The sequence below is a fragment of the Chiloscyllium punctatum genome, chromosome 12 (assembly GCF_047496795.1).
Source record: "Chiloscyllium punctatum isolate Juve2018m chromosome 12, sChiPun1.3, whole genome shotgun sequence".
Classification (NCBI taxonomy): Eukaryota; Metazoa; Chordata; class Chondrichthyes; order Orectolobiformes; family Hemiscylliidae; genus Chiloscyllium; species Chiloscyllium punctatum.
In genome coordinates this window covers 53,156,899-53,183,077 of record NC_092750.1, presented here as the reverse complement: position 1 = coordinate 53,183,077, position 26,179 = coordinate 53,156,899, and the positions used below count along the sequence as shown (strand labels likewise).

Genomic DNA, 26,179 nt, shown 5'->3' with positions numbered 1-26,179 from the left:
GGGTTTGTTTCCGTGCTGTACATCTTAATGACCCTATGACTATCTTGTAAATATATTTCGAGGGGGTTTTGTCTGGTGCATAACATAGAGACACCGAGTGATGAGTTTGACCTGAGAGTCACCATGCTTCATGGTAGGTCAGCTGCTGCAGCAATTGAAGCCATGCTCTGCAATGCAAAACAGCCATCCAGTCAACTGAGCTAAATGACACTCCGAGACCCCTTAATAAACCCTTATGACCTCCTCCTTTCACACACTAAATTGGACAAATATAAATAAGGAACATAAGATCTGGGTGGAGGGAAATCTGGGGCAACAGTTCTGTCAATCTTATTAGGTTGGTTTTTACTGATCAAAAAGTTTCTCCTCAGCCTTCATTTTTCTGAATGTTTCCGCTGGTTTGCAAGATGCACAGGGTAGCTGTTTCATTTAGTTATGGTCAGTTATCCAATTCAAATTCACAACTTGTAACAATTGTGAGAATAATGAGGTGGTTTATTTCATGTTTGAAGTAGCTCACTCCAGTGAGCTTACAGAGAAAATATTTTGCTGTTGCAAATCTACTGGTGCCTCTCCTAGTCTGATTGCCTTCTCTCTGTCTTGCTCTCAGCCCAATCTGTTCAATTAACTGACAACCAACCACCTTGTTATTGGTACATAAATGATCTTTGTCATTATTAATTGATCCCTAGTTTACAAACCAGTCAGCTTCACTTGCAAACAATCTCTTGCCTCCAATTTGTCTGTGCATTGCTGTAACCCATAGCTCTGTAATTAAAGTTCTTAAAGGACTCAGATTCATTACTTTCCCTCCCTACCCCTATCAGCATCCTCTCCACGATGTCCTCATTAGGTCCATGCACCTCCACCAACCCACCCTCCACTCCCAGCACCTTCCCTGCCACAGCAAGAGTTTTAAAACCTGCGCCCCTCACCTCCATCCAAGGCCACCTCACTCCTCACCTCCATCCAAGGCCCCAAAGGATCCTTCCACATCTAGCAGAGATTTTCCTGCACAACTAAACACCTCATCTACTGTGTGCATTGCTCTCGATGTGATCTCCTCTACCTTAAGGAGACAGGACATCAACTTGTGGAACGTTTCAGAAAACATCTCCAGGACACACGCACCAAACAACCCCACCGCCCATTAGCCGACCACTTCAACTCCCCCTCCCACTCCACCAAGGACATGCAAGTCCTGGCCCTCTTCCACTGCCAAATCCAAGCCACCCAATGCCTGGAGGACAAATGACTCATCTTCCACCTTGGGACCCTCTAACCATACGGCATCAACATTGAAATCACCAGTTTCCTCATCTCCCCTTCCCCCACCTTATCCCAGATCCAATCATCCAACTTGGCACTGTCCTCTTGTACTTTTCCCACCTGTCCATCTTCCTTCCTTCCTTCCTTCCTATCTGCTCCAACCTATCACTATCACCCCCCATCTGCATCCACTTATCACCTTCCTAGCCACCTTCCCTCCCCCAGCCTCAAAGCTCTCCTATTTATCTCTCAGCCCCCTTGCTCCAACACCCCCCTCACCCTCCCCCACTAACATTCCTGATGAAGGGCTTATGCCCAAAACATTGGCTCTCCTGCTCCTCAGATGCTGACTGACCTGCTGTGCTTTTCCAGCCCAACCCTTTTTGACTGAAACCATGCGCACATTGCTTGTTAGCTCCTCAAAACATTTGAACAAATAAGACAAAATGTGATTTCTCATTCCCAATTCATATTGGCCCTTCAGGATATCAGGCAGCTAAGCGGAGTTGAAGCCAATTTCAGAACAGACATGGTCTTCTTGGATAGCAAATCAGGTTCAAATACCTGAATGACCAAGTCCTGCCGCAAATTCATATGTTCAAATGCACTTGTTCAAATGTAAAATGATCAAAAGCAGTCTGGTTTGTGGCTTATACATGTGATTTGGTTTAAGGCTTCAATATATTTCTCAAAAGATGAAAGCAAATTTTAAGCACCAATAGTTGCCTGTTAATGCCTTTTTTTTACTTCCTTTTTTTTATGATTTCTCAATTGTTTAAAGCTTTGCATTCACATAAATAGTGAATGGAACCATTATATATTTTGGTTGTATTGTACTTAGCTACAAAACAGCATTGCTATTAAAGTTCCTTGATGGTTGACTAAATACAGTGCAGATTCAGGGTGAAAATCAATTTCTTTGTTTTTGATCCTAGTTTTTTTTCTGCTTGGCCATGAAATTAGACAATCGTAACTACTAATGTCCTTTTTGTAGAGGTTGATCTACTGAATTGATTGGTTTTCCTACACCAGAACAGATCGTTTATTGTTATTTTTTTAAGCCTCCAATCTTTCTGAACCGAGAAAATGATTCTGTGTTACAGGCAAAGGGAGTTGTGCAAGTCAGGTTTCCAATAATAGTGCCAGATTGATTTTTATTTCCCAAGTTCAAGATGCAGGCTGCATATCACTAGTGTGGGTTTGTCAATATTTTGTCTTATTAAGTTTGTGCAGTAATTTTTGAGAGGTATGTTATCGTAACCAGCAGTGATCAAATATATTGTTTGTACCTAGTAATAATGCTTCATGCTGAAGGAAGTTTCAAATGGAACACATTTACTTTGCTTTAATGAAAAACTGTCTCAATGAAATTCAAGGAAGTAAAAAAGTCAGTGTGTATTGAACCTTTCAGGAGATTTTTAACAGAAAACCAAAAGCTTGGATTTGGGATAAATTGAGAAAGAGAACAGAAAAGCTAAGCAGTTAATGATAGGAAGTCCAGGGGACCAAGATCAGTGGTATCTGGATAAGAAGAAACCAGTGAGGTAAGACCTGGAAGCATCGTGATAGGCAGGAGGGCAACAAACAGGGGAGTGTATTTATAGTAGGTCCATCATGATGATGGTGTAACTGACTAATAATCTCTAATTAAAATCCAAAATTATGTGACTGCAGTCCTTGCATTGACCAGAGAAATTACCAGTGCAATAGTCATAATGAACTCTTCATATTGCTATTTGGAGCTATCCCTTTCACGGTGCCTTGGTTTTGTCTGAGTGGTGAGTTGTGGGAATGAAAGCATAAGAATTGGACAGTTCACTTCTTCAAGGAAAGTTATCCTTGTTTCAGAAACAGAAAGCATTTGCAACATCCATACATCATTGTCAGTTCATGGAGAAATGTTCTGATGTTTCCGAGCCATCATTTCAGTTCATCTTTTTCACGATCAGGACAAAACTATTCTGAAAACCTTAAAGAGGTAAAAATGGCACTTTAAATTTATAATCTCTCTTTTCTAAATACAGCAGATAGAATAACAGTGTCTAGCTATTGGGAACAGATTAAAATATGCTGAAATACATCATTACTGTCTATCTGTGGAAGAAATGTTATCAAGTCTCTAGAATGCAGCTTTCAATGGTATCAGACAAGTAGTTGAAGGCTTATTGACAAGATTTCACTCCATTGTGATATGAAAAAAACAGTTCTGCCTATTACAAACTTTATCTGTTACTTGCCTGGACAAGGAATGAATTCTGGGGATTTTGTAGCTTATTTTCTTTGTGTGTATAGAGGCTTGTTTACTATAAATAAATTCTATCACACCTTTTTACCTGAATTTTGAAGAGTAAATGTACATTTATGCTGATTTTTAATTCCAAATTAGTAAACCTCTAGTGTAATGCTATTTCAAAATCTCTTACTGATCTATGGATTTGAAATCAGAACATATAATTTTGTAAATATGGCATCTCATAGCTTTCATTGTAATCGTTATCATTCATGACAAGATGTTTGGAACCCAGTGTCTGGAAACAATGAGAAAAAACTGCACAGTATCCACCTATCTGCCTATCAGCAATAATGTTAAATAACAGTCAGACAGAATTGGGTTTTTAACTTCTTAGGGCAATCATATTGAATACAAACTGATGGGCATCAAAAATAAAACATCATTGTGATTACATATAATTAAGTTTGTCAAGATGAGATGTCAGGAGGTGAGCTACTTGCTGCATTATTCCTTGCCTCAGATTTGCTCTTGTAGGCACTGTGTTAATGTGGTGAGTCTAGTTGAGTTTCTGTGATAATCCCTAGGGTGTTGATAGTGAGGAATTCAGTGATTATAACACCATTGAATGTCAAGGGGCAGTGGTTAGATTTCTCTTATTTGTGCTGGTGATAGCCTGGCATTTGTGTGGAGGAAATGTTATTTGCCACTTGTCAGCCCAAGCCTGGATATTGCATTTGAACATGGACTGCTTCAGTATCTGAGGATTTGTGAATGGTCCTGAATATTGTGCTAGCATTGGTGAACATCCTGACTCCTGCCCTTATGATGGAGGGAAGGTTGTTGGTGAAGCAACTGAAGATGGTTGGGCCGAGGACACGACCCTGAGGACCACCTGCAGAGATGTCCTGAAGCTGAGATGACTGACCTCCAACAATCACAACCACCTTCCTATGTGTCAGGTATGAGTCTAACCACCTGAGAGTTTGTTCCTGATACCCACTGATTCCAGTTTTGCTTGCCCTCCTTGATGCCACACTCATTCAAATGCAGCCTTGATGTCTGGAATTCAGCTCTTATGTCTGGAATTCAGCTCTTATGTCCATATTTGAATCAAGGCTGTAATGAGGTCAGGAGCAGAATGGCCTTGTGGAACCCAGTAACTGGGTGCCACTGAGCAGGTGCTGCTTGATAGCACTATTGATAATACTTTCCATCACTTTACTAATGATTAAGAGTAGACTGATGGGGAACTAACTGACTAGGTTGGATTTGTCCTTTTTTTGTGTACAGGACATATTTGGGTAAGTTTCCACACTGTCAGGTAGATGCTGGTATTGTAACTGTACTTGAATGGCTTTGCTAGGGGACTGGCATGTTTTGGAGCAAAAGATTTCAGTACTATTGCTGAAAGCCTTTGTAGTATCCAGTGCCTCTAACCATTTCTTAAAACATGTGGAGTGAATCAAATTGACTGAAGACTGGTAAGTGTAATGGTGGGGACCACTGGAGGAGGCTGAGATGGATCATCCATTGGGCACTTTTGGCGGAAGATTGCTGTGAAAGCTTCAGCCTTACCTTTTACACTGATGTGCTGGGATTTTTCATCATTGAGGATGTGAATATTTGTGGAGCCTTCTCCTCCTCATGTGGGTTGTTTAATTGTCCACTACCATTCACGACTGGATGTGGCAGGACTGCAGAGCTTAGATCTGATCCGTTGGTTGTGGGGTTGCTTAGGTCTGTCTGTCACTTGCTGCTTATCGTGTTTGGCATCCAAATAGTCCTGTTTGATGGCTTCTGCAGGTTGACACCTCAGCTTCAGGTATGCCTGATACTGCTCCTGCTGCACTCTCCATTGAACCAAGGTGGATCCCCTGACTTGATGGTAATAATTGAGTGGAGGATATGCTGTGCCATAGTTTGTGCTGGAGTACAGTTCTGCTGCTGTTGATGGCCCACAGTGTCTCATGGATGCCCAGTCTTGAGTTGCTCGATCTATTTGAAGTCTGTCCCATTTAGCACGGTGATAGTGCCACACAACACGATGGACGTTATTCTGAACGTGAAGGCGGGACTTTCTCTGGTAAATAGCAATAAGTAACCGTGCATCAAGTGGATAGATTGTTTTCCTTGGGAGAAATAATCATGGAAATCACCCCCATTCTACATAGCTGTTGAAAGGCATGCTCTACTGAGATTCAGAAATTCATGAAATGTAATATAAGTGCTTGTACTGTTATCTGACAACTTGATATCTGTGAACAATAAATGTAGAATGAGTTGACAGGTAATAGTTTGTGGCCAGCAATCTTAAGCTGTTACGAATTTAATGAAATTGGACAGTTTTTTCCCAGTCATTGACTTGCTTATGAGTCCCTGGTTCCTGAAGATAACATGTACAGAGTTGACCTTATTTAATATCTCCTGGTAAATGTAGTACACTGCCATCCTTTGGCAAGGGTGTTCTGAAGTGTTGAATTAGATAAACTACCCCTGCTCATCTCAGTCAACTGTCTAAGTCCATCAGCATCAACAGGAATTTGGATGCCAAATTTATTTTGTACCTCCATGTTAGGTTTCTTCCCATGTTGATTAGCTTTGCTCTTTGTTCCCTCCCGAGCCTTGGTGAAGACTGCATTTCAAACGGTGAGTTGATGCTTGATGAAGTCTAAAACAACATTTGTCTCCATCCACTACCAGTTATCATTGAATGCATATATCCCTATAACATGGTCCTGCAGGGCAGATTTTCCATTTCCTTTATTACATTTTCTGCCTTGCACACAGCTGATGGTACAGAACATATATATTGAAATGAGCTGATAGTAGAAAATTGGGGTCAGTCAGTTCACTACACTGCCAGCAAGCTTTGCTCTGGAAGGGTGACCCAAGAAATTCAGTTATTGTGGGAACTGTCTCTCTTTCTGAACTCTCCCCCAATTCCTTCCAAAGCTGGATTGCAGAGATTTGAATGTAATATTTCAAATGAAATTTGATAAACAATCCATGGAATTGTAGTGCCACTATCTTGCTTTTCTGTGCTAGCCTCTTGTGGTGCAACCTAACACCTATTAGCCTTCCTCAATGCATGTCACACCTCCAAATCATATTTTAATGATTGATTCACTCCCATTCACTATTAATCAGTCCATGCAGTTCATTTATCCAGAGTCGTGCCCTGCTTTCTTCACCACAGTTCATTATATTTCCTGATTTAATATAAATCTGCTCCCTTTCAGTTTCTTTCCTTTGTTTCCAAGTACAGATAATTTATAAATAGAATGATAGCATGAGTATAAAGAGCAGAGAGGGTTCCTGTGATGTGTTCAGGAGAATTTTCTATACCAGTATGTTTTTAGCCTGTCCAGGAATGAGACTTTGCTGGATCCAATTATGGGGAATGATTTAGGTCAAGTGTCAGTCAAGAAATATTTCAGGACAGTCAGCATTGTATCATAAATTTTAAGTAAGCCATTGAAAAGGATGAGGACTGATCCAGAATTAAAATAACTTATTGTGGGTGGTCGATTTCAGTCGAATGCAAACAGATCTGACCGATGATTGAAATCAAAAAATAGCATTCAAACTGGAACAGAATATTTTTTGAAGACAAATTGTCAGGTACAATCAAGGCCTCAAATGAGGGAGAAAATAGGACAAACAAATCCCCATTTCCTGGATGACAAAATACATAAATGTTAAGATAAAGCAAAAACATATATATATAAAATAGATGTCAGATTCATAGTACCAGCGAGAACCAGGCTGACTATAGTGAATGTAGAGGGGAGGTTTTTTTTAATTCACTCAAAAGATATGGGAATCACTGGTTATGCCAACATTTATTGCCCATCCCTAGCTACCTGTGGGAAGATGGTAGTGGGCTACCTTCTTGAACCACTGCATTTCACAGTGTCATTAGGGAGCAAATTCCAGGATTTTGGCTGGAATAGTGAAGGAATAACGGTATCTTTCAAAGTCAGGCTGGTGAGTGCCTTGAAGAGAATTTGCCAATGGTGGTGTTCATTTGAATTTGCTGCCCTTGGTTGTAAGTTTAGAATGTGCTGTCTAAGGATCCATGATGAATTCCTGCAGTGCATCATCTGTGGCTGTATCGTTTTAATTACTCAGACATAAATGCTTCCCGATTAATTGGATAAACCTCGCCTTCTACAGGATCAGCTTATGCCTTTGCAGTTATTCACTTCCTCTGTCCGTGAAGATGAATTCTTCATGATACTGCCCTACACGTACTTGGTTTTCTCATTGTTAAATATTAATGTGGTATGTAGAGTAAAAAGCAAAGTTTGTGCAGGAATTATGAATTTGCTATTAATCTACCTTCTTCATTCCCTATTGGAACAAACTTGCTCAAAATGTTTAGTTGCTATGCTGTAACAGCTCTGGAGAGTTTGAAGAAAAGTGCATCAATTACTTAAATCCAAAAGGAGAAGAAAGTTGGATCAGCGGCATAAAAGCAGGATGTGCTGAAGGAACTCAGCAGGACTGGCAGCATCTGTGTGGAAAGAGCCACAGAGTTAACATTTTGATTTCAATGACTTATTCAGAGCTAAGCAGCAGCATTCCCTGTAATTTTATTTCCGGCTGCCCGGGCCTCTGAGGTGTGTGTGCGTGAGACCTTATGGACTGGAAGTCAATGTTGTGACTGCCAAGCTGACAATCTTGCAACCATCCACCCTGAACACATGCTATTCATTCAAAAGTTGAGTTTTCCCTATGGTGACCTAACTGTAGGGGAGCTCATCCTTTTGGAACAGCTGACCCCAAGGTCCAGTTTCATGTCCTTTTTAAAATAATACTAATTTATTTAAATATAGTGATGTTCTGAAGAGCAGCTAATACACAATTTTTGATTTAAAATTGCCAATTCAAGGCAAATTGTGACTTCAAAATTAAGAAAGGATAAATCTATCTGTGACCAATTATTTCGATCATTAGTTTTTACCAAAGTCCTACAGTTGATCTGCAAGTGTGTGGTTTGTGCCATTCATGTACATCCTCAGTACTGGAGGAATGCTGTCTCATTTTTACTGTATCACTTGTATATGGTAGAAATGGCAAATAAGAAGCTACTCTTCTCTACTTAATCCTACATTGTAAGTAAGTGGTGTATTTGATTTGCCAATGAGAGTAGAAGAGAATTAACTTACCCCATTGTATCTATGATTTATATTGATAGTAGATTTCATTATTTTGCATGATTTCGATTAAGGGAAATGGAAAATTGGAGAAATGTACAACAGATTAATTAACTCTTGAAAAGATTTGTTTCAAAACTAATTCACATTTTTGGGTTAAAAACACTTGCCTGACAATATGATTTTAACCATTTTTTCCTTTCAAAATGATGACAACTTTGTATTTTTCTCACAGATTATAATTTGATTTTGAATTTCAAATGTATAAAAATCTTTGTTTGAATAGGAAAAGATAAATTTTCTACAATCACATTGAATAGGAATGCAGCAGAGCTTTTTTTAAGCACTAACTTGGATTAAATGACAAAATAAAGCCAATGTAACTAATTGACTCAAAATTTGCACCAGTAATTTGTCTGGCACAGCATATTTACCAAAGTAGTGGCAAGTAGAAGGATTTTTTGACTTTGCTGGCTTTCAATATGCAATTATCAAATAGCAATGCTTCTGTATACACAGTTGGTGAAAGTTTTAAATTCTTTCGATTGGTTTCCAAAAAAAAACAAGTATGACTTTAAAGTAGTCATTACCTGATACAAACCATTAAATCTGATTTCAGTTTTGTATTTTACAAAAGTAATGAAAATATACTGGGAGGAGAGATATACCTTTGAGTATTTCGTCTGCACTTATATGTACCTCACAGAACTGTTAGAATTAACAATAGCAACCATATTATTTAGAGGTTCAGCAACAGAAACAAAAAGTAATAATTGTATGCATTCTTCCTCAAGGCATAAGAAAGGCAGGAATGTCAACATATCCAGAGACTCTATCATTTATAATGAATGCTATACAAACGTTAATGGGAAAGTACTATTATAAATCTTTAAATACAGCAATTGAATATTAAAATAGGTATCATTTTGAAATATTGATCTGACTGAATAATTTAGAAGAAAGATGAAATGATGACACAATAGGTTGGCACATCTCCTTTCATATGCAAGGCTGAGACTTTCAATCCAGCTGAGACTTAACCTTTATCTCCACCATTATCAAGATCCTGCTTGAGAATACAGTGACTACAGTTTGAAAGGAATGAAATATCCATACTTAAGCACAAATTATTCCACTGACTGGCTTCCAGCCATTCCCTGACCCCCACTGGAGTCTCCTCAAGTCCAAAGGACTGCCACCTTTCCAGTGCCTCCAACCCCTTCAATCCCCATCTACTTGACTGTCCTTATACATTAACTTATAAACTCTAAGCCCAACTACCACCTCAGCTACCTGCCACCCTAACAATGTGCCACTTTGGACATCCGAACCACTTTTCCACTTCCCTCATCCACCTGCCTACCAGCGTACCCATTCACTTAGTCATTCAGGCACCCATTCACAAACAGTCATAGAGTTATAGAGTCATAGAGATGTACAGCACAGAAACAGATCCTTTGGTCCAACCCGTCCATACCGACCAGATATCCCAACCCAATCTAGTCCCACCTGCCAGCACCCGGCCCATATCCCTCCAAACCCTTCCTATTCATATACCCATCCAAATGCCTTTTAAATGTTGCAATTGTACCAGCCTCCATCACTTCCTCTGGCAGCTCATTCCATACACGTACCACCCTCTGCATGAAAACATTGCCCCTTCAGTCTCTTTTATATCTTTTCCCCCTCGCTCTAAACCTATGCCCTCTAGTTCTGGACTCCCCCACCCCAGGGAAAAGATTTTGTCTATTTATCCTATCCATGCCCCTCATAATTTTGTAAACCTCTACAAGGTCACCCCTCAGCCTCCATGCTTCAGGGAAAACAGCCCCAATCTGTTCAGCCTCTCCCTATAGCTCAAATCCTCCAACCCTGGCAACATCCTTGTAAATCTTTTCTGAACCCTTTCAAGTTTCACAACATCTTTCTGACAAGAAAGAGACCAGAATTGCACACAATATTCCAACAGTTACCGAACCAATGTTTTGTACAGTTGCAACATGACCTCCCAACTCCTGTACTCAATACTCTGACCGATAAAGGAAAGCATACTAAATGCCTTCTTTACTATCCTATCAACCTGCGACTCCACTTTCAAGGAGCTACGAATCTGCACTCCAAGGTCTCTTTGTTCAGCAACACTCCATAGGACCTTACCATTAAGTGTATAAGTCCTGCTACAATTTGCTTTCCCAAAATGCAGCACCTCACATTTCTCTGAATTAAACTCCATCTGCCACTTCTCAGCCCATTGATCCATCTGATCAAGATCCTGTTGTAATCTGAGGTAACCTTCTTCACTGTCCACTACACCTCCAATTTTGGTGTCATCTGCAAACTTACTAACTATATCTCTCAAGCTCGCATCCAAATCATTTATATAAATGATGAAAAGTAGAGGGCTCAGCACCGATCCTTGTGGCATTCCACTGGTCACAGGCATTCACATTTGTCCATTCACTAATTTTCAACTAGACCTTTAAACTCAGCATATGACAACTAATGCCATAGGAAGGGAGCGTGTCCTATCTTCACCCCATCCTTCACCCCACACCATCTGTGCTGTGATGAAGTTCTCCAAGGGATATTGCACTCCATACGTTTGGTAAAGCTGAAATCAGAAGACTCAGTCAGAAATTCAAGCATTGAATGTGGAACGTTTGAACTGAGTGGCAATCCAGTAATGATTGTGGCCCCTTGGAAAATTGGGACCATCGTTTCATAACAATTTATGCTATTGTTCCCTTTACCCTATGAGCATTAAACTGTCCTCATAGTGTCCACTAACAGTGTTTGAGGAGAAGATTAACCTTGTATCCAAAGCTGGAAGGTTAAACGCAAACTTTCGACATTCTAATAACTCAGCTACAGACCGTAAAGCGATGGAGATATATGTTTGCCTCTCAAACGTTTGAGGACAGCTGAAAAATTTGGAAGTGTTGGTGAACGGAGACAAAACATTTCCCCTGAGAACAAAGAAGAAAATTACCAAATGAATCAACCTGCCATTTTTCCCTATCTGTTGTCTCATGCTTCAAAATAATTCAGAATGACATCTGTGGACTCCTGGGATCTGGTTGCTGGCCAACACTTTCAATCAATAGTGCTGATACGTACAGACTTTAATGTCACAAAGTGTCTGCATTTCAGAATTTTTCAGGAATGTTTCAACTATGTGCTTTTAATCTGAGTATTTCCATGTCCCACATCTGCTCATTCTACCTTGCTTCTATGCAAACAGTAATGATTCATGTTGAATTTGAATGACCTTTTTTATGCAGAAGGTTTGCCTCCTGGGAACTAGAATGAAAATTCTTCAGTTTGAAGCAATAGTTAAAGAGAGTAGTCCATCACCCTGCTGTCTTGGTTCGATATGATACCAAATGACAAAACTTCAAGTACTGAGTAAAAAACGCACAGCAGCAGTACCCTCCTCATTTGGCATTCAATAATAAACAATGGAAATGATTTGATCTGATTAGTGAATGGGATTTCCTTTGTAATATAGTTTCCTTTGTGTATCAAGAATGAGCTGTATTTTTTTTCTTCTTTGTAACAGATTAACTGACATTTCTCTCATTGCTTTTTATGGGAGATTGCTTGGACAGAATATTTGCAATGTTTACCTCATAATTAATTGCTATGCAAAAACAATTTGAAGCATTATGATGCTCGGCAATGCCTTACCTATACCTTCGATAGAAAATGGAAGAAATAAGAAACTCAGAACTATTTTGAATGTGCAATACAGAATCAAGCTATTCCATTCAACACATCAATGGCAATGTGTATACATGATACGACACTCATAAAACTCAAACTGCCTCCTTGTATTTCTTATTCTTTCTAATGTCCGCATCACTGATGAAGCCGGCTTTTGTTGCCCATCCTTAGTTGCCTTTGAGAAGGTAGTGCAATGAGCCAGCTTCTTGAAATATTGTAGTCCACAAAAATGATCAGATGAGCAGGTAGAAAAGGCCATTAGGACCCTTCAGACTGTACTATCTTAATTAAAATCATGGCTAATCTGAAGAGGGCTTCAATTCTATGTTCCTCTCCATCCCTATAACCTTTGTCTCCTTGTCGAGCAAGCATTGACCTAGCTAGTGCTTAAATATATTCAATGACTCATCCTCCAATGCTCTCTGAGGAAGTGAATTAAAGAGACTAACAACTCTGAGAGAAAACAAAAATCTCATGAACTCAGTTTTAAATGGGAAACTTTTAATTTGTTAAGCCTGTCACCTAATTTTCTGCTGCACCATCAGGGGAAACATGCCCCTTGCACCCACCCTGTAAAATTCCTTTGTAATCCTATGTGTTTAAATAAGATTTCTCTCACCCTATTGACTGTGGTGTATACAGGCAAGAATTGTCTAACCTTTCTTCATGTTTTCCTTGTAGTCGTATCTTTTCTGAGTTTGAACCAAACCTGTACACTCTGCTCCAGATGTATTCATACTAAGGTCCTTTTAGCTGCAACAACACGTGTACTTCTCTGTTCGATTCCCTTTGCAATAAATGGCAATATTCCATTTGCTTTCCTAATCATTGTTGAACATACATATCTTTTTTTTGTTATTCAATTATCAGGAGACAGAGATTCCTTAGTCGAGTTCTCTAGACTTGCAAGAAGCTCTCACTTCTTGCAAATCATATTTGCTTTGATATTCTTGCCAAAGTAGATGCAATTATGTTTTCTTGCATATATATTCCATCAGCCTATTTTTTGCCCACTCACTTACATATATAGAAACCACCTTTCGTGGTTAATTTATGCCTTCATACCAATTTACTTTCCGATCTATCTTTGTGTCATCATCAAATTTAGTTACCATGCAGTTAATACCTTCATCGAAGTTATTGATGTGAATTGTGAATAGTCAAAGCCTCAAAATTGATCAGTATGAAGCTCCACTAGTAAGAGCTTCTCAAACAAGCAGAATGAGATGTTTATCTCTGCTGCTTGTTTTCTGGCAACTGACCAGTTCTAACCATATTCATGCTTATATGTTACTCTGCGCATGTACACTTCAAAGTGTCAGTGCTATCTGCTATAACAACTCTATGAGGCAACAACTTCCACAGACTCACCATACTAGATGTACAGAAAAGACTCCTAAATTCTTTATTTCATTTGTGAGTAACTCACTTATATTTATGGACTCTTCTTTTGAACTTGCTGCTACGTTCAAACAGGCCAAACATCATCCATCATATCATGACTCTTGTCAGATTTCTTCTTGGATTAAATAATGACAGGAAGTGATGGAGCACTCAACAGTCAAGCAGCACCTGTGGAGAGAGAAACAAAGCTACTGTTCTGAATCCAATATGACTGTTGTTCAGAACCTCTTAAGATTCTCTTTTCCTGAGAAGAAACAAACTTTTGTGTAATAAATTCCCTGAATTTGTTCAATTGTGGCCTTATTTCGTCTTTGAAAAATGTGTTTTAAAATATAGCCAACTTGAGCATTAATTATTTCCATCTCCTCTCAGAATAAAATGTAATGTTGTTGATCTAGATTTGCCTTTCGATGAAGTCTGCCTGTAGTTCCATTTATCTACTGTTTGGATTTTAATACAAAAATAGCAACCAGAAAGAACATCTGAAGTGTGAAATGATAAGGGCATAAAATAAGAAATAGGAGCATGTGTAGGCAATCTGGCCCATCGAGCTTGTTTGTCCATTCAGTAAGCTGATCCTCTTGTCGATTCGACTCCACGTACTCATCCGCTCACCATAAGTCTTCATTCCGTTACTGTTCAAAACTTTTTGCCTTAAAAACATTCAGTGAGGTAATGTCAATTGGGAAGGAAATTCCACAGATTCACAACTCTTGAGTACAGAAGTTCTTTCCCAACTCTGCTACCCTTTATTTTGATGCAATGCCCTCTAGTTCTAGATTCGCCCGCCAATGGATAAAATCCTCCCCTCATTCTTCTAAATTCAAATCAATATGATCCTTGTCTACTCAAACTCCCCTCATAAATCAACCCTGTCAACTCTGTAATCAACCTAGTAACCTCCTCTGATAATTAGAGATTAGATTACTTTTTTTTTAGATTACTTACAGTGTGGAAACAGGCCCTTCGGCCCAACAAGTCCACACCACCCGCCGAAGCGCAACCCACCCATACCCCTACATCTACCCCTTACCTAACACTACGGGCAATTTAGCATGGCCAATTCACCTGACCTGCACATCTTTGGACTGTGGGAGGAAACCAGAGCACTCGGAGGAAACCCACGCAGACACAGGGAGAATGTGCAAACTCCACACAGTCAGTTGCCTGAGGCGGGAATTGAACCCAGGTCTCTGGCGCTGTGAGGCAGCAGTGCTAACCACTGTGCCACCGTGCCGATCTGTACCCCCTCCACTGCCAGTATATCCTTTCTGAAATAAGGATTCCAAAACTGTACACAGTACTCTAGGAGTGGCCTCATTAGCACCCTATACAGCTGCAATATAACCTCTCTATTTGTTGAAAGAAGGTTGAAGAGAATATTTCCAGTAAGCAATGCAGCAAGTCCCTGCACCAGATACAAGTTGTCCCTTTAGATTAATGCACATGGCCATCCATGCAAAATAATTTGAAGGGGGGCAGGCAGTTGAATAAATCACCTATGTACACTCCAAAGTAAAAAAGCAAACGGATGTTGTTTGTGGGTGCTTGTTGTGTTTTGGGTTTATGTGTTAACTGGGTAGCATGGTGGCTCAATGGTTAGCACTGTTGCCTCACAGTGATAGGGACTCGTGTTCAATTCCAACCTTGCTTTCCCTGTACCTGTATGGGCTTATTTTGGGTACTTTGCTTTCCTCCATCAGGTTAGGTAGATTGGCCTGTAGTGTCTAAGGATGTTCAGGCGAGGTGGATTAGCCATATTAAATATACAGTGATAAGGTGGGGTGGGGGCTGGGACAGGATGAGACTGAGTGCAACCTCTTGCTGCACTGTCATGATTCTATTTCTCCTGAATTTAATTGGCAGTGTTCGTCAATGGCTGCTTCTGAAAGAATACTGTGTTGTCCTTACAAATCACAAGTAAATGTGAAAAGAAGTGAACTTAACACACAACTGTTATCACTTCGGTCTGATGGCTAATGCCATCATATGACCACCTTGCTTTTTGGCAGATATACATATTTAATTAGGTTGTTGATCTAACAACACAATTTCAAGCCAGTAAAATTCTGGTATTCCAACTCTTCCATGGGCTTCTACCATTTTTGTGTACTATTGAATAATTTCTCACTATCAGGAGCTCTGTCGGCTTCTTCCAAGTTTCATCAGCTGTGGGCACAAAATGAGGGAGCCCACTGCTGTAAACTTCCACTCATTGCCTCAGTCAGTGATGTGTCTACTGTGAATGATTGTTCTGCCATGTGAATTTAGGAATGCCCATGTCCAGCAAACGTGAAGGTTCGGCAAAACCATTGAAGAAATGGCTGACATTTTACAGAGGGAAGAGAAAGAAACAAATTGTCTTTTTAAACTGGAAGGAAAGGACATCATTCATGTCAGAAAGGGGTTGGGCGGATGCGGAGGAAAGGGGAACAGTGCAATGTTGCTATCAAAGGCACCTGAGTAATAACTCTCATTCCGGGTAGACAGGTACTTGAGTTGCTGATTGCTTGAGGCCAGTGTGTAGCACAAGCCCGCCCCAGGTTAATTTATTTTATTGTATTTACCTCATGTAAATTAAGTTCCCTGTCACTGACTCTCCAATTTCATATGTGTCAGTGCTGAAAAGTACTGGCAGGACATTTTAGCACCCAGTTGTTGCAATTATTATGAATCTAGTTGATGTGAAACAACTGAACTGTTCTCCTTTGTTGCCTTGAAATGAAACACTGATCATGGCATGGTCATTCAGCAAAATACTTCTGTAAAATCAGATCCAGTTCAGTCATTAGGCTGGCTTCCAAAATAAAGTCTGTCTCAAAAAAAAACATTCATCATTGAATATATTCTGAACCACTGTATACAAGACAGCTATATTTATATTATAGCAAGCAACAACTCAGAATATCTGCAAAAATAAATTTGTAATTAAAGTTGAAATTCTCAACCCATTTGTACACAATGGTTCATTGACTAAATTGAATAGAATGTCATCCAGACAGAATAGTATGAATGAAATGTTCACAAGGAACATGCATTTGAACTGAACACTTTTTCATACCAGTCAACAATATAGAATCCAGCAGCTCTTAGAAACCATTACATCTTCAATAGTGTAACCAATAGTTGATCAAAATAAGGAAGCTTCAGTTTTGACATGGAACATAACAGTCTTTTCTAAATCCCTGAACCATGATTGATTCAACTATAACACAGTTCTTTACAGAAAAATATAATAACCGTGTTTGCTTATGTCAGTATTAGTGGAAAATAGCACTTTATCACATTATTCTATGTATATCGGGATGAAGGTTTTTCTCTCAGCTATTAGATCTCTTTAATGGGATGATTTACTGAGAATCAGGTGAAGTGGACTTGTTAATAGTTCAATCAAACTGTTAATTGATTAAATTCAAATAGATACCAAAACTGAATATTCAAATAGATCATGTCTCATCAGTTATCTAAAATCTGCTCTGAATGTATCTGTGGAAAATGCAACCCTTGAAGACTTCAAAGAACAGTTGCCACTGATGTCTAAATACTGTTTTCTAAATACTTTCACACTTGGAAACTGCACTGCAAATCATTCTAACACAAGCGAGAAAGTATTTTTTCTTAATTCCCTGATTAATTTTTGCCTTGCTCCACAGCACAGAACATTGCAAATTTAATAACATTTGATCACCAAGGTTGGTTTCCTAAAGAAATTCTACAGTCTGTTGCCCTCAATTGGTTTCAGTACTAAACACTTTTCATTTTGTTAAACTCAGAATATTGAATTGCTCTCATGTCAGTTTTTCAATCACTTCTGAGAAACTGCTTAATGGTATCCTCTGGGAGAATGCAAATTGGTTTAGGGAAGATGAGTATTAAAAGCTGTATCACAGCAAAAATAATCATTTCTGTGTCTGGTATGTGTTGAAGATCCATCATTGAATGACATTTATGTTTAAATGGTTATGTAGGTAGTTGCATAACATGAGACATTGCACAGATATCCAGAATCCAGAGTTTGCAGTTCAATTAAGAGTTCATTATGAGTTAATTGTTGTCTGCTGGGATAACAGTGGAAGTATAATGACAAACATCAACAATGTAGGGCTAGTCCGGGAAAAAGTCAACAGGGCTCCAATCTAATGATCTGTTTCAGAAAGTGCACTTTCCCAAAATTAAATGCTCTGTTAACACACTGCTTGATTTGCACTTGAAGAATGGAGTACATGGTAGAAATTTGGAAAAAGGAAACAAAAATTCAAATGCTCGAAAAATACAGGGGTCATTCAAATTTGTTAAAATTTCAAAATTCCAAAATTTATATAAAAACAAGTATTTTAAAATGTTGGTTAAAGAATAAGAGAGACAATTAGGGCTCATAGACAAAGCAATGAAATATTTCAAACATGAAGAGCCAGTTAATGAGTTGAAGAAAACTACAAGTTGATGGTCGATAATCTCTGAAGATCTTAAAACCATTGTCATATTTTGTAGTATTTTGATAATTCCACAGTAAAAGTTTAAGAAAAAGCATTACATTTGAATATTAGTTTTTTTCAATGCAAAGGAAATGAAGTGAAAGATATTTAAAATGTTACTAGGTCAACCTTTAACTTGTTCCATGGTACATATGAACAAAACAAGCAATGCATTAGTCTATGACATTAGTGCATTAGTATTTGGCCAATTGTGACGTCTCTGATCCTAAGCAATGAACAGTGATTGTTGGACAACGTGCTGTGAGCAAAGGTAAATAAAAACAGGTAAAAGACCACATACAGCCAAGCATATTTTAAAATCAACATCATTGAAGCTTTGGTAAAATAGCCCACAGTAATGTGGATGGTTAGTGCATTGTTTCATACATTCAATGAAGATAAGTCATACTAATTATTTGAAATTAATCTACTCTTCATTGTCCTATATGATCACTTGAAATGATGCAGTTTAATGATTCATACTTGACCTTGTTGAACACAATATGCTCTCAATTACTTTGCGGGCACATGGGAAATTCACAAATATCTGATTTCAGAACGTAAGGGTTTGGAATTCTTACACACCAGCTAAGAACAAGACTCATGTTGTTGTGACTATGAAGGAGGGAATGAAAAACTGAATGGGTTGGGCAAGTGCCCTGTTAATTAACATGGAGAAGAGACCACGACATGTTTCAAAAAGATCTGATGCACAAGATACAGTAATCACAACAGGTAGAAGAGAGACTGTACAAAAGAAAGGACCTGATTGGGAACCAAAGTGGGAACTTGTATCATCCAGAATGTTCCACCTAATCAGTACATATATGGCGATCCATCTAAAGCTGAACGTGGAGAAAGAATAACTCAGGAAGGAAGGGAAAAACTGAATTGAAAACATGGTGAAATGAATTTGCAGTATTGAACACATAAGCTACTCTTACATCAATTACATAAGCGGAAGGGATGGAGAGCAGAATGTTCCAATTGTTGCCTGAGAAAACATTGACCCTGATGCTCCAAAGAAAAGCCTGCTGTATTTCCTGTCCACCAGGTAATTAGGAGGATAGTTGTGCACTTTATCTGGAATCAGGTTCCCAGGGCAGAGGTCTGCCCAATGGGAGATGTGGCCAATTAAATTCTGACAGCTTCTACTTTGATAGCAATACATAGCAGGCCATGGCTGCTGCTGAGAATGTTACCTTGGAAACCAATAATGCAAGCTGAGGGTGTATGATTTGAGGGAGCAAAGAGGAGTTTCCAGTGCTGGGGTTCACAAAATGAGGGATGCAGGGAAGTTCAAAGCAAGGTGGCTTTCAGGGATCACCTCTTTATCTCGGTACATGGTCTCAATCAGGCACTGTCACAAATGTGGTGTTGGAAAAGCACAGCAGGTCGGGCATCATCCCAGAAACAGGAGAATCGACGTTTCAGGCATTAGCCTTTCATCAGGAGTCATTTGTGCGTTCCTAATGAAAGGCTTATGCCCAAAACTTCGATTCTCCTGCTCCTCAGATGCTGACTGACTTGCTGTGCTTTTCTAGCACCTCACTCCTGATTCTAATCTCCAGCATCTGCAGTCCTCACTTTCTTCTCTCAATCAGGCACTGACTACTTTTGATCAAATCTTCCCACAGCCTGACAAACAGCCTGCACTCTTTAGTTTGGGCTCCTTGTGAACTGATCTGCCTGCAACTGGTTTAATCTTTACAGTAGTAGCAGGCTAATGCCCTTAAGTGGTCATTAGTTGGCAACTTCAGGGCCACAATAAATGACAAGGCACAATGATCTATCAGGTATATTTCCGCTCAGAAATTAATTTGTGTGTAAGCAGGAAGGCATTGGGGATTGGGTACACTTACCCCCACCAGCTAATTAAACACACTTTTCCAACTTCTTCTCCAGGACTGGTAGATTTATCTCAAGGATTGGACTTAAATCTGTCTGGACTTGTCACATCAGAAGACAAATACATCTTAAGTTGTTTTCATTTTGGAAAATAAGCAATTAGCAATGGAGAAACTAAAATGGCTAAAGAGACAAAATGGATCAAAAGGGTGTCTCTTACATTATCTTAACAAAGAAGGAGCAAAAACCCAGCAACAAAAGCAGAAATTTCTGGAAAAGCTCAGCACGTCTGGCAGCATCTGTGGACAGGAATCAGAATTAACAGAACCGATCGTAGTGAGGCAATTGTTGGTTCATGTGCAAAAGATAGGGTGGGGTAAGAAGTAAATGATAGGTGGAGCTCGAGCCCAGAAAGGGTAAAGAACACTCTCGGATGGCATTCCTTTCCCATCTTCGGGCAAGTTGTAGCATGTTGCGCCCGTAGGTGTTTGCAAGGTTTGTGAAGGTTTGTAGCTCAGGTTGAGGTTTAGGGAGTAAATTTGCTCGCTGAGCTGTAGGTTTGATATCCAAACGTTTCATTACCTGGCTAGGTAACATCATCAGTGGCAACCTCCAAGTTGAGCAAAGCTGTTGTCACCTGCTTTCTATTTATATGTTTGTCCTGGATGGGGTTCCTGGGGTTTGTGGTGATGTCATTTCCTGTTCATTTTCTGAGGGGTTCTGAGGAAATGACATCACCACAAACCCCAGGAACCCCATCCAGGACAAACATATAAATAGAAAGCAGGAGACAACACTTTGCTTCACTTGGAGGTTGCCACTGATAATGTTACCTAGCCAGGTAATGAAACATCTGGATATCAAACCTACAGCTCAGCGAGCAAACCTACTCCCTAGAGTAAAGAACAGTTGGACAAACAAAGGAGTGGATAATGATCTGGCTTGGAGGGTGAATAGTTATTACTGGGGACTGTTAGTGGCTAACAATGGGTTGCATGTAATAACAGACCACATGATAAAAAGGATTAGTGTCTGTGTGGTTGGGGTAAAGCCATGGGAAAGCTGAAGCTCTAAAGTTGTTGAACTTGATGTTGAGTCCAAAAGGCTGCAGGCTCCGCAAGCGGAAAATAAATTGCTGTTCTTCCAGCTTGCACTGAGCTTCGCCGGAGCACTGCAGCAAGCCTGAGACAGACATGTTGGCCAGGGAACAGAATGGTATGTGAAGGAACAAAACATGATCAAAATGGATGAAAATTGTTTTAAAATAAATAAGTGTTCAGAGCAGAAATTTGCACAGTGCTCAGATCAGTATACTCTGCATACTTTAGATAGAGGAGATAAAAATAGATAGTCTCCTGCCAACTGTCAAGTTGATACTTTGAAGACAGGCAATTCTCCAAAAGATCCGAGATGGCTAACATTCTGGAAAATGATGGTGTTCACCATTAGGTTTGTCTTCCACAGAAGTTGAGTTCTTGTCCAGCAATTAGCACTGAGCTTCAGCCAGGCAAAGAGTCTTCAGCTTTCCATTTTCAGCAGATCATTTTTAAAAACAGTGCTCTGCATCGTTAATCTTTTATTTGTGCAAGAGAAGAAAGTTTTTAGGATTTTCTTATGGTTAATTTTCTTTTATAAATCTCAACAGACCCAACAAGAATCACCACACCGCCATCAGACGTGGATGTCACTGTGGGGGAAAGTACAATCTTGCCATGTCAAGTCTCCCATGATCCTTCACTGAGTGTTGAATTCTCATGGTCTTTTAATGGTCAACTGATAGACTTCAGGAGAGACAGAGATCATTTTGAAAACGTCGGAGGGGTAAGTGACTCATAGAGATTTATAATCTAATGTTATCCTTTTAAGGCTTATTACAAAATAAATGTCTGAAGTTAAGTTCCAGATATGAATCTGGAGAGTAAGAGAGACACTTTATCTGGAATATACCTGTGAGATAAAGCAAGCTATTATTAACATGCAAAGAAGTCACCAAATAGGTTAGTGTATCCTCACCTGGACAGACAAATGTCAGAATTGATGGTTATTAGCTGGTCACAGAAGTGCGAAAGTAAATTGCATGAGAGGGGTAGGGTTGGTCTGCTTTCTCTCACATCATTTTGCAAAGAATAGTAATATTTGGGTTGAGTTTGGCTGTCCTTCAAAACCCATGACAAAATAATTGCTCCCAGTCACTGCCAAATGATAAAGTACCATTAAACTGTGATAAAGATGGATAGTATTTTGTATCCAATTGTCATTTGGGAACTTGAATATCTAAATAGAAGCAAATTATTTTGTCTTGAGTTCTATGAAAAAATTTTTTTTCTTTCTCAGAAGCCAGAAAGACATTTGGAATGGTGAATTCAATAAATTATTTCCTAGAAAATATGTGATTCAGTTAAATACCTCGCAGGCCATTTATGATGATAATTGATAAAACTGGTTATCCTGCTGCATTTATGACAGATCGAGAAAGCAGACTTCTAGTTTGGTTTTAGTTCAGAAGAGTCAGGAGTTTAGTTCAGAAAAATCAAGTATTCAGCACAGAGGAACACTTTAGCACACCTATTTTAAATTCTGAAGTCTCCCAGCTATCAGTTTATGTAGCAGTTTTGATTTTATCAAAATGGAAAGAAGGTTCAAACCACCAAAGCTGGGAAGATGATATAAAACTGTCACATCAACCCAAGAAGAAAAACTTGAGAGAGTTAGCAAACTGGAAATAGGTGTGATATTTTACTAGGATTAAGTACCTGTAAAGTATATAGTGAGGAAAGAATTTGAAAATTTATTTTGCACGTTATGTTCATATATTTCTGAAATGTCTTTTATACCATATACATAAAAAAGAAAGAGAGAGAGGTTTTGCATGTGGGAAATAAATATTTTTCCTTTAAAACAAAATCATGGGTGGCCTCATATGAATGTGTTCTGTGACTAGCCACAATAATAATGAAAAGCAAAAATAAAGCTCATGATCCATCAAGCCAGGTTGCACAGTGGGATCTGATCTGTCCAGTGCTATGCGAATGGAAAGGTTACTTTTGTTACCGCACACTTTAGAAAAAGGCCTGGTAATTAGGTAAATTCAAAATGGTTATGTTAAAGGGAAAATACATATGACCAATTTATTGGAGTTCTTTGGAGGAGTACTTTGATATGGATAAAGAGAAGCAGTGGATGCGCCTTGGATTTCTGGGAAGCATTTGATAAGGTGGCACGTCAAAAGTTATTGTAGAAATATATGTAGCAATAGAAGATTGCCTGGCTAGCAGTAAACAGAAGATCTAGACAGAAATGGATAATTTTCTGATTGGAAAGATGTAACAAATAGTGTGGCATTGGAATCAATGATGGACCCTCACCTTTTACAAATTGATTCATGCAAGGGCCAAAGGTGCCAAGTTTGCTGATGGCATTGTGAAAAGAAGGAGTGAAAGCAACTTGTGAAGAGGATAACAGAATGGATAAGCATCTGGAAAATGGGGGTAAAATGTGGATTATTCCCTGTTAGCAGAACAAATACTAAACCATATCATCTAAATAGTGAGAGATTGTAAAGCTCAAATGCAGAGAGATCTGGGTGTCCTTGTGCATGAATTGCAAATGTGTTACACCATGAGTAATTCTAACTGTTGTGAGAGGAATTGAACACAGAAGTAGAGAGGTTTTGCTTCAGTTATGCAGTGCATTGTTGAAACTTCATCTGGAGTACTGTGTGCATTGCTGCTTTTCTTATTTGAGGAAGGATGTGAATACATCAGTGGCAGTTCAGGAAAGAAGGCCATACTGATATCCGGAATAGATAGATTTTCTTATGAGGAAAGGTTGGACAGGTTGGGTTTGTGTACACTGAAGTTTAGAAAGTTATGTGGTGATTTAATTGAAACATAAGAGTGGCCTTACATAGATGATAGGTGTAGGCTATTGAACCCCTCGAGCCTGCTCTGCCATTTGGTATGAATGTGGCTGATCATCAAACTCGATACCCTAATCCAACTCTCCCTCCAAATCCCTTGTTTCCTTTAGCCACGATATACCTGCCTCCTTCAAAATCCATTATGTTTTAGCATCAACCACTTTCTGTGGTAGTGAATTCCACAGGCTTGTCACTCTGGGTGAAGAGATTTGTCCCTATCTCAGTATTAAAACATTTATCCCTTATCCTTAAACCATGAAGCCTGGTTCTGGAATTCCTCGCCATGGGGAGCATCTTTCCCACATCTAATCAGTCTAGCACTGTTCAAATTTTATAGCTTTCTGTGAGATAACTCCCTCATACTTCTGAACTCCAATGCGTACAATCCTGACTGGATCAATCTATCTTTTGTCAGTCCTGCCATTCCCAGAAATCAATTTGGTGAACCTTCATTGCACTGCCTCTATAGCAGGAACATCCTTCTTCAGGTGGGGAGACCCAAACTGCACCCTGTATTCCAGGAGTATGGATGTACCAATGTCCTGTTTAATTAAAGCAAGACATCCTTTCACTGTGAAGGTCAACAGATAGATTGCCTTCTTTACTGCCTGCTGCACCTGTGTATTTTCTTTCAACAGTTAGAACGTAGGAGACCAAGATCTTGTTGAACATTCCCCTCTGTCAATTTACAGCCATTCAAATCATAATTTACCTTTCTACTTTTGCTACCAAAGTGGATAACCTCATGGATGTAAGTTTGCTTGCTGAGCCGGAAGGTTGGTTTTCAGATATTTCATCACCATTCTAGGTAACATCATCAGTGAGCCTCCGATGAAGCATTGAAGTCAGTGAGCCGCTTTCTATTTATGTGTTTAGGTTTCCTTGGGTTGCTGATGTCATTTCCTGTGGTGATGTCATTCCTGGTTCTCTTTCTCAGAGAGTGATGAATGGGGTCTAAGTCAATGTGTTTGTTGATAGAATTCCAGTTGGAAAGCAATGCTTCTCGGAATTCTCATGCGTGTCTCTGTTTAGCTTGTCCTAGGATGGATGTCTTGTCCCAGTCAAAGTGATGTCTTGCTCATCTGTATTTGAAGATGCTAGTGAGAGTGGGTCATGTCTTGTGGTTAGTTGATGTTCATGTATCCTGGTGGCTAGTTTTCAGCCTGTTTGTCCAATGTAATGTTTGTTATAGTTCTTGCAAGGTATTTTGTAAATGACACTAGCTTTGCTTCTTGTCTGTATATGGTCTTTCAAGTTCATTAGCTGCTGTTTTAGTGTGTTGGTGGATTTGTGGGCTACCACAATGCTGAAAGGTCTGAATACTCTGGCAGTCATTTCTGAGAGGTCTTTGATGTAAGAGAGAGTGTATGCGTTTTGTCTGCTTGTTTGGGCTTGTTGCTACAAAATGACTGGCAGACTACTCAGACTTCTTGGCATCGTAGTAGCCCACAAACACACCAACACACTAAAACAGCAGCTAATGGACTTGAAAGACCCTATATCGACAACAAGCAAAGCTAATGTCATTTACAAATAACCGTGCAAGGACTGTAATAAAAACTACATTGAACAAACAGGATACATGAACATCAACTAGCCACAAAAAGACATGACCCACTCTCACTAGTATCCTTACACACAGATAGGAAGGACACCACTTCAACTGGGACAACACATCCATCCAGGACAAGCCAAACAGAGACAAGCACAAGAATTCCTAGTAGCATGGCATTCCAATCGGAGCTCTATCAACAAACACATTGACTTTGACCTCATTTACCACCCTCTGAGAAAAAGAATCAGAAATTACATCACCACCAGAAATGGCGTCACCAACCCAAGGGAACCCAAAAGTATAAATAGAAAGCGGGTCACTAACACCAGTGCTTCACCAGAGGCTTACTATTGATGTTACCAGTATGGTGACAAAACGTCTGAAAATGAAGCTTCTAGCTCAGCGAGCAAACTTACATCCAGAACCTCAACCTGAGCTACCTGATCCATCAAGGTATCGCTGGATACCCACATAATATTCTGCATCTACTATGCATGTGCCCACTCCCTCAGCCTGTCCAAATCGCTCTGCAACATCTCTGCATCCTCTCCCAGCTCATCCTTCCAGCTACCGTTGAGAAGATAGATAAGAAAA

The 26,179-nt window shown here is 39.4% G+C and overlaps 1 protein-coding gene across 15 annotated transcripts in view; it reads left to right on the top strand.

Annotated features, from left to right (window-relative positions):
- The window catches only part of LOC140483855 (contactin-4-like), a 2,466,301-nt gene that overhangs the window by 2,101,875 nt on the left and 338,247 nt on the right, over nt 1–26,179 (top strand). For all 15 annotated transcript variants that reach the window (XM_072582595.1, XM_072582599.1, XM_072582606.1 and 12 more), the window contains one exon: nt 21,757–21,932. In XM_072582595.1, the coding sequence (XP_072438696.1) occupies nt 21,757–21,932 (176 nt within the window). The remainder of the gene's footprint in view (nt 1–21,756; nt 21,933–26,179) is intronic.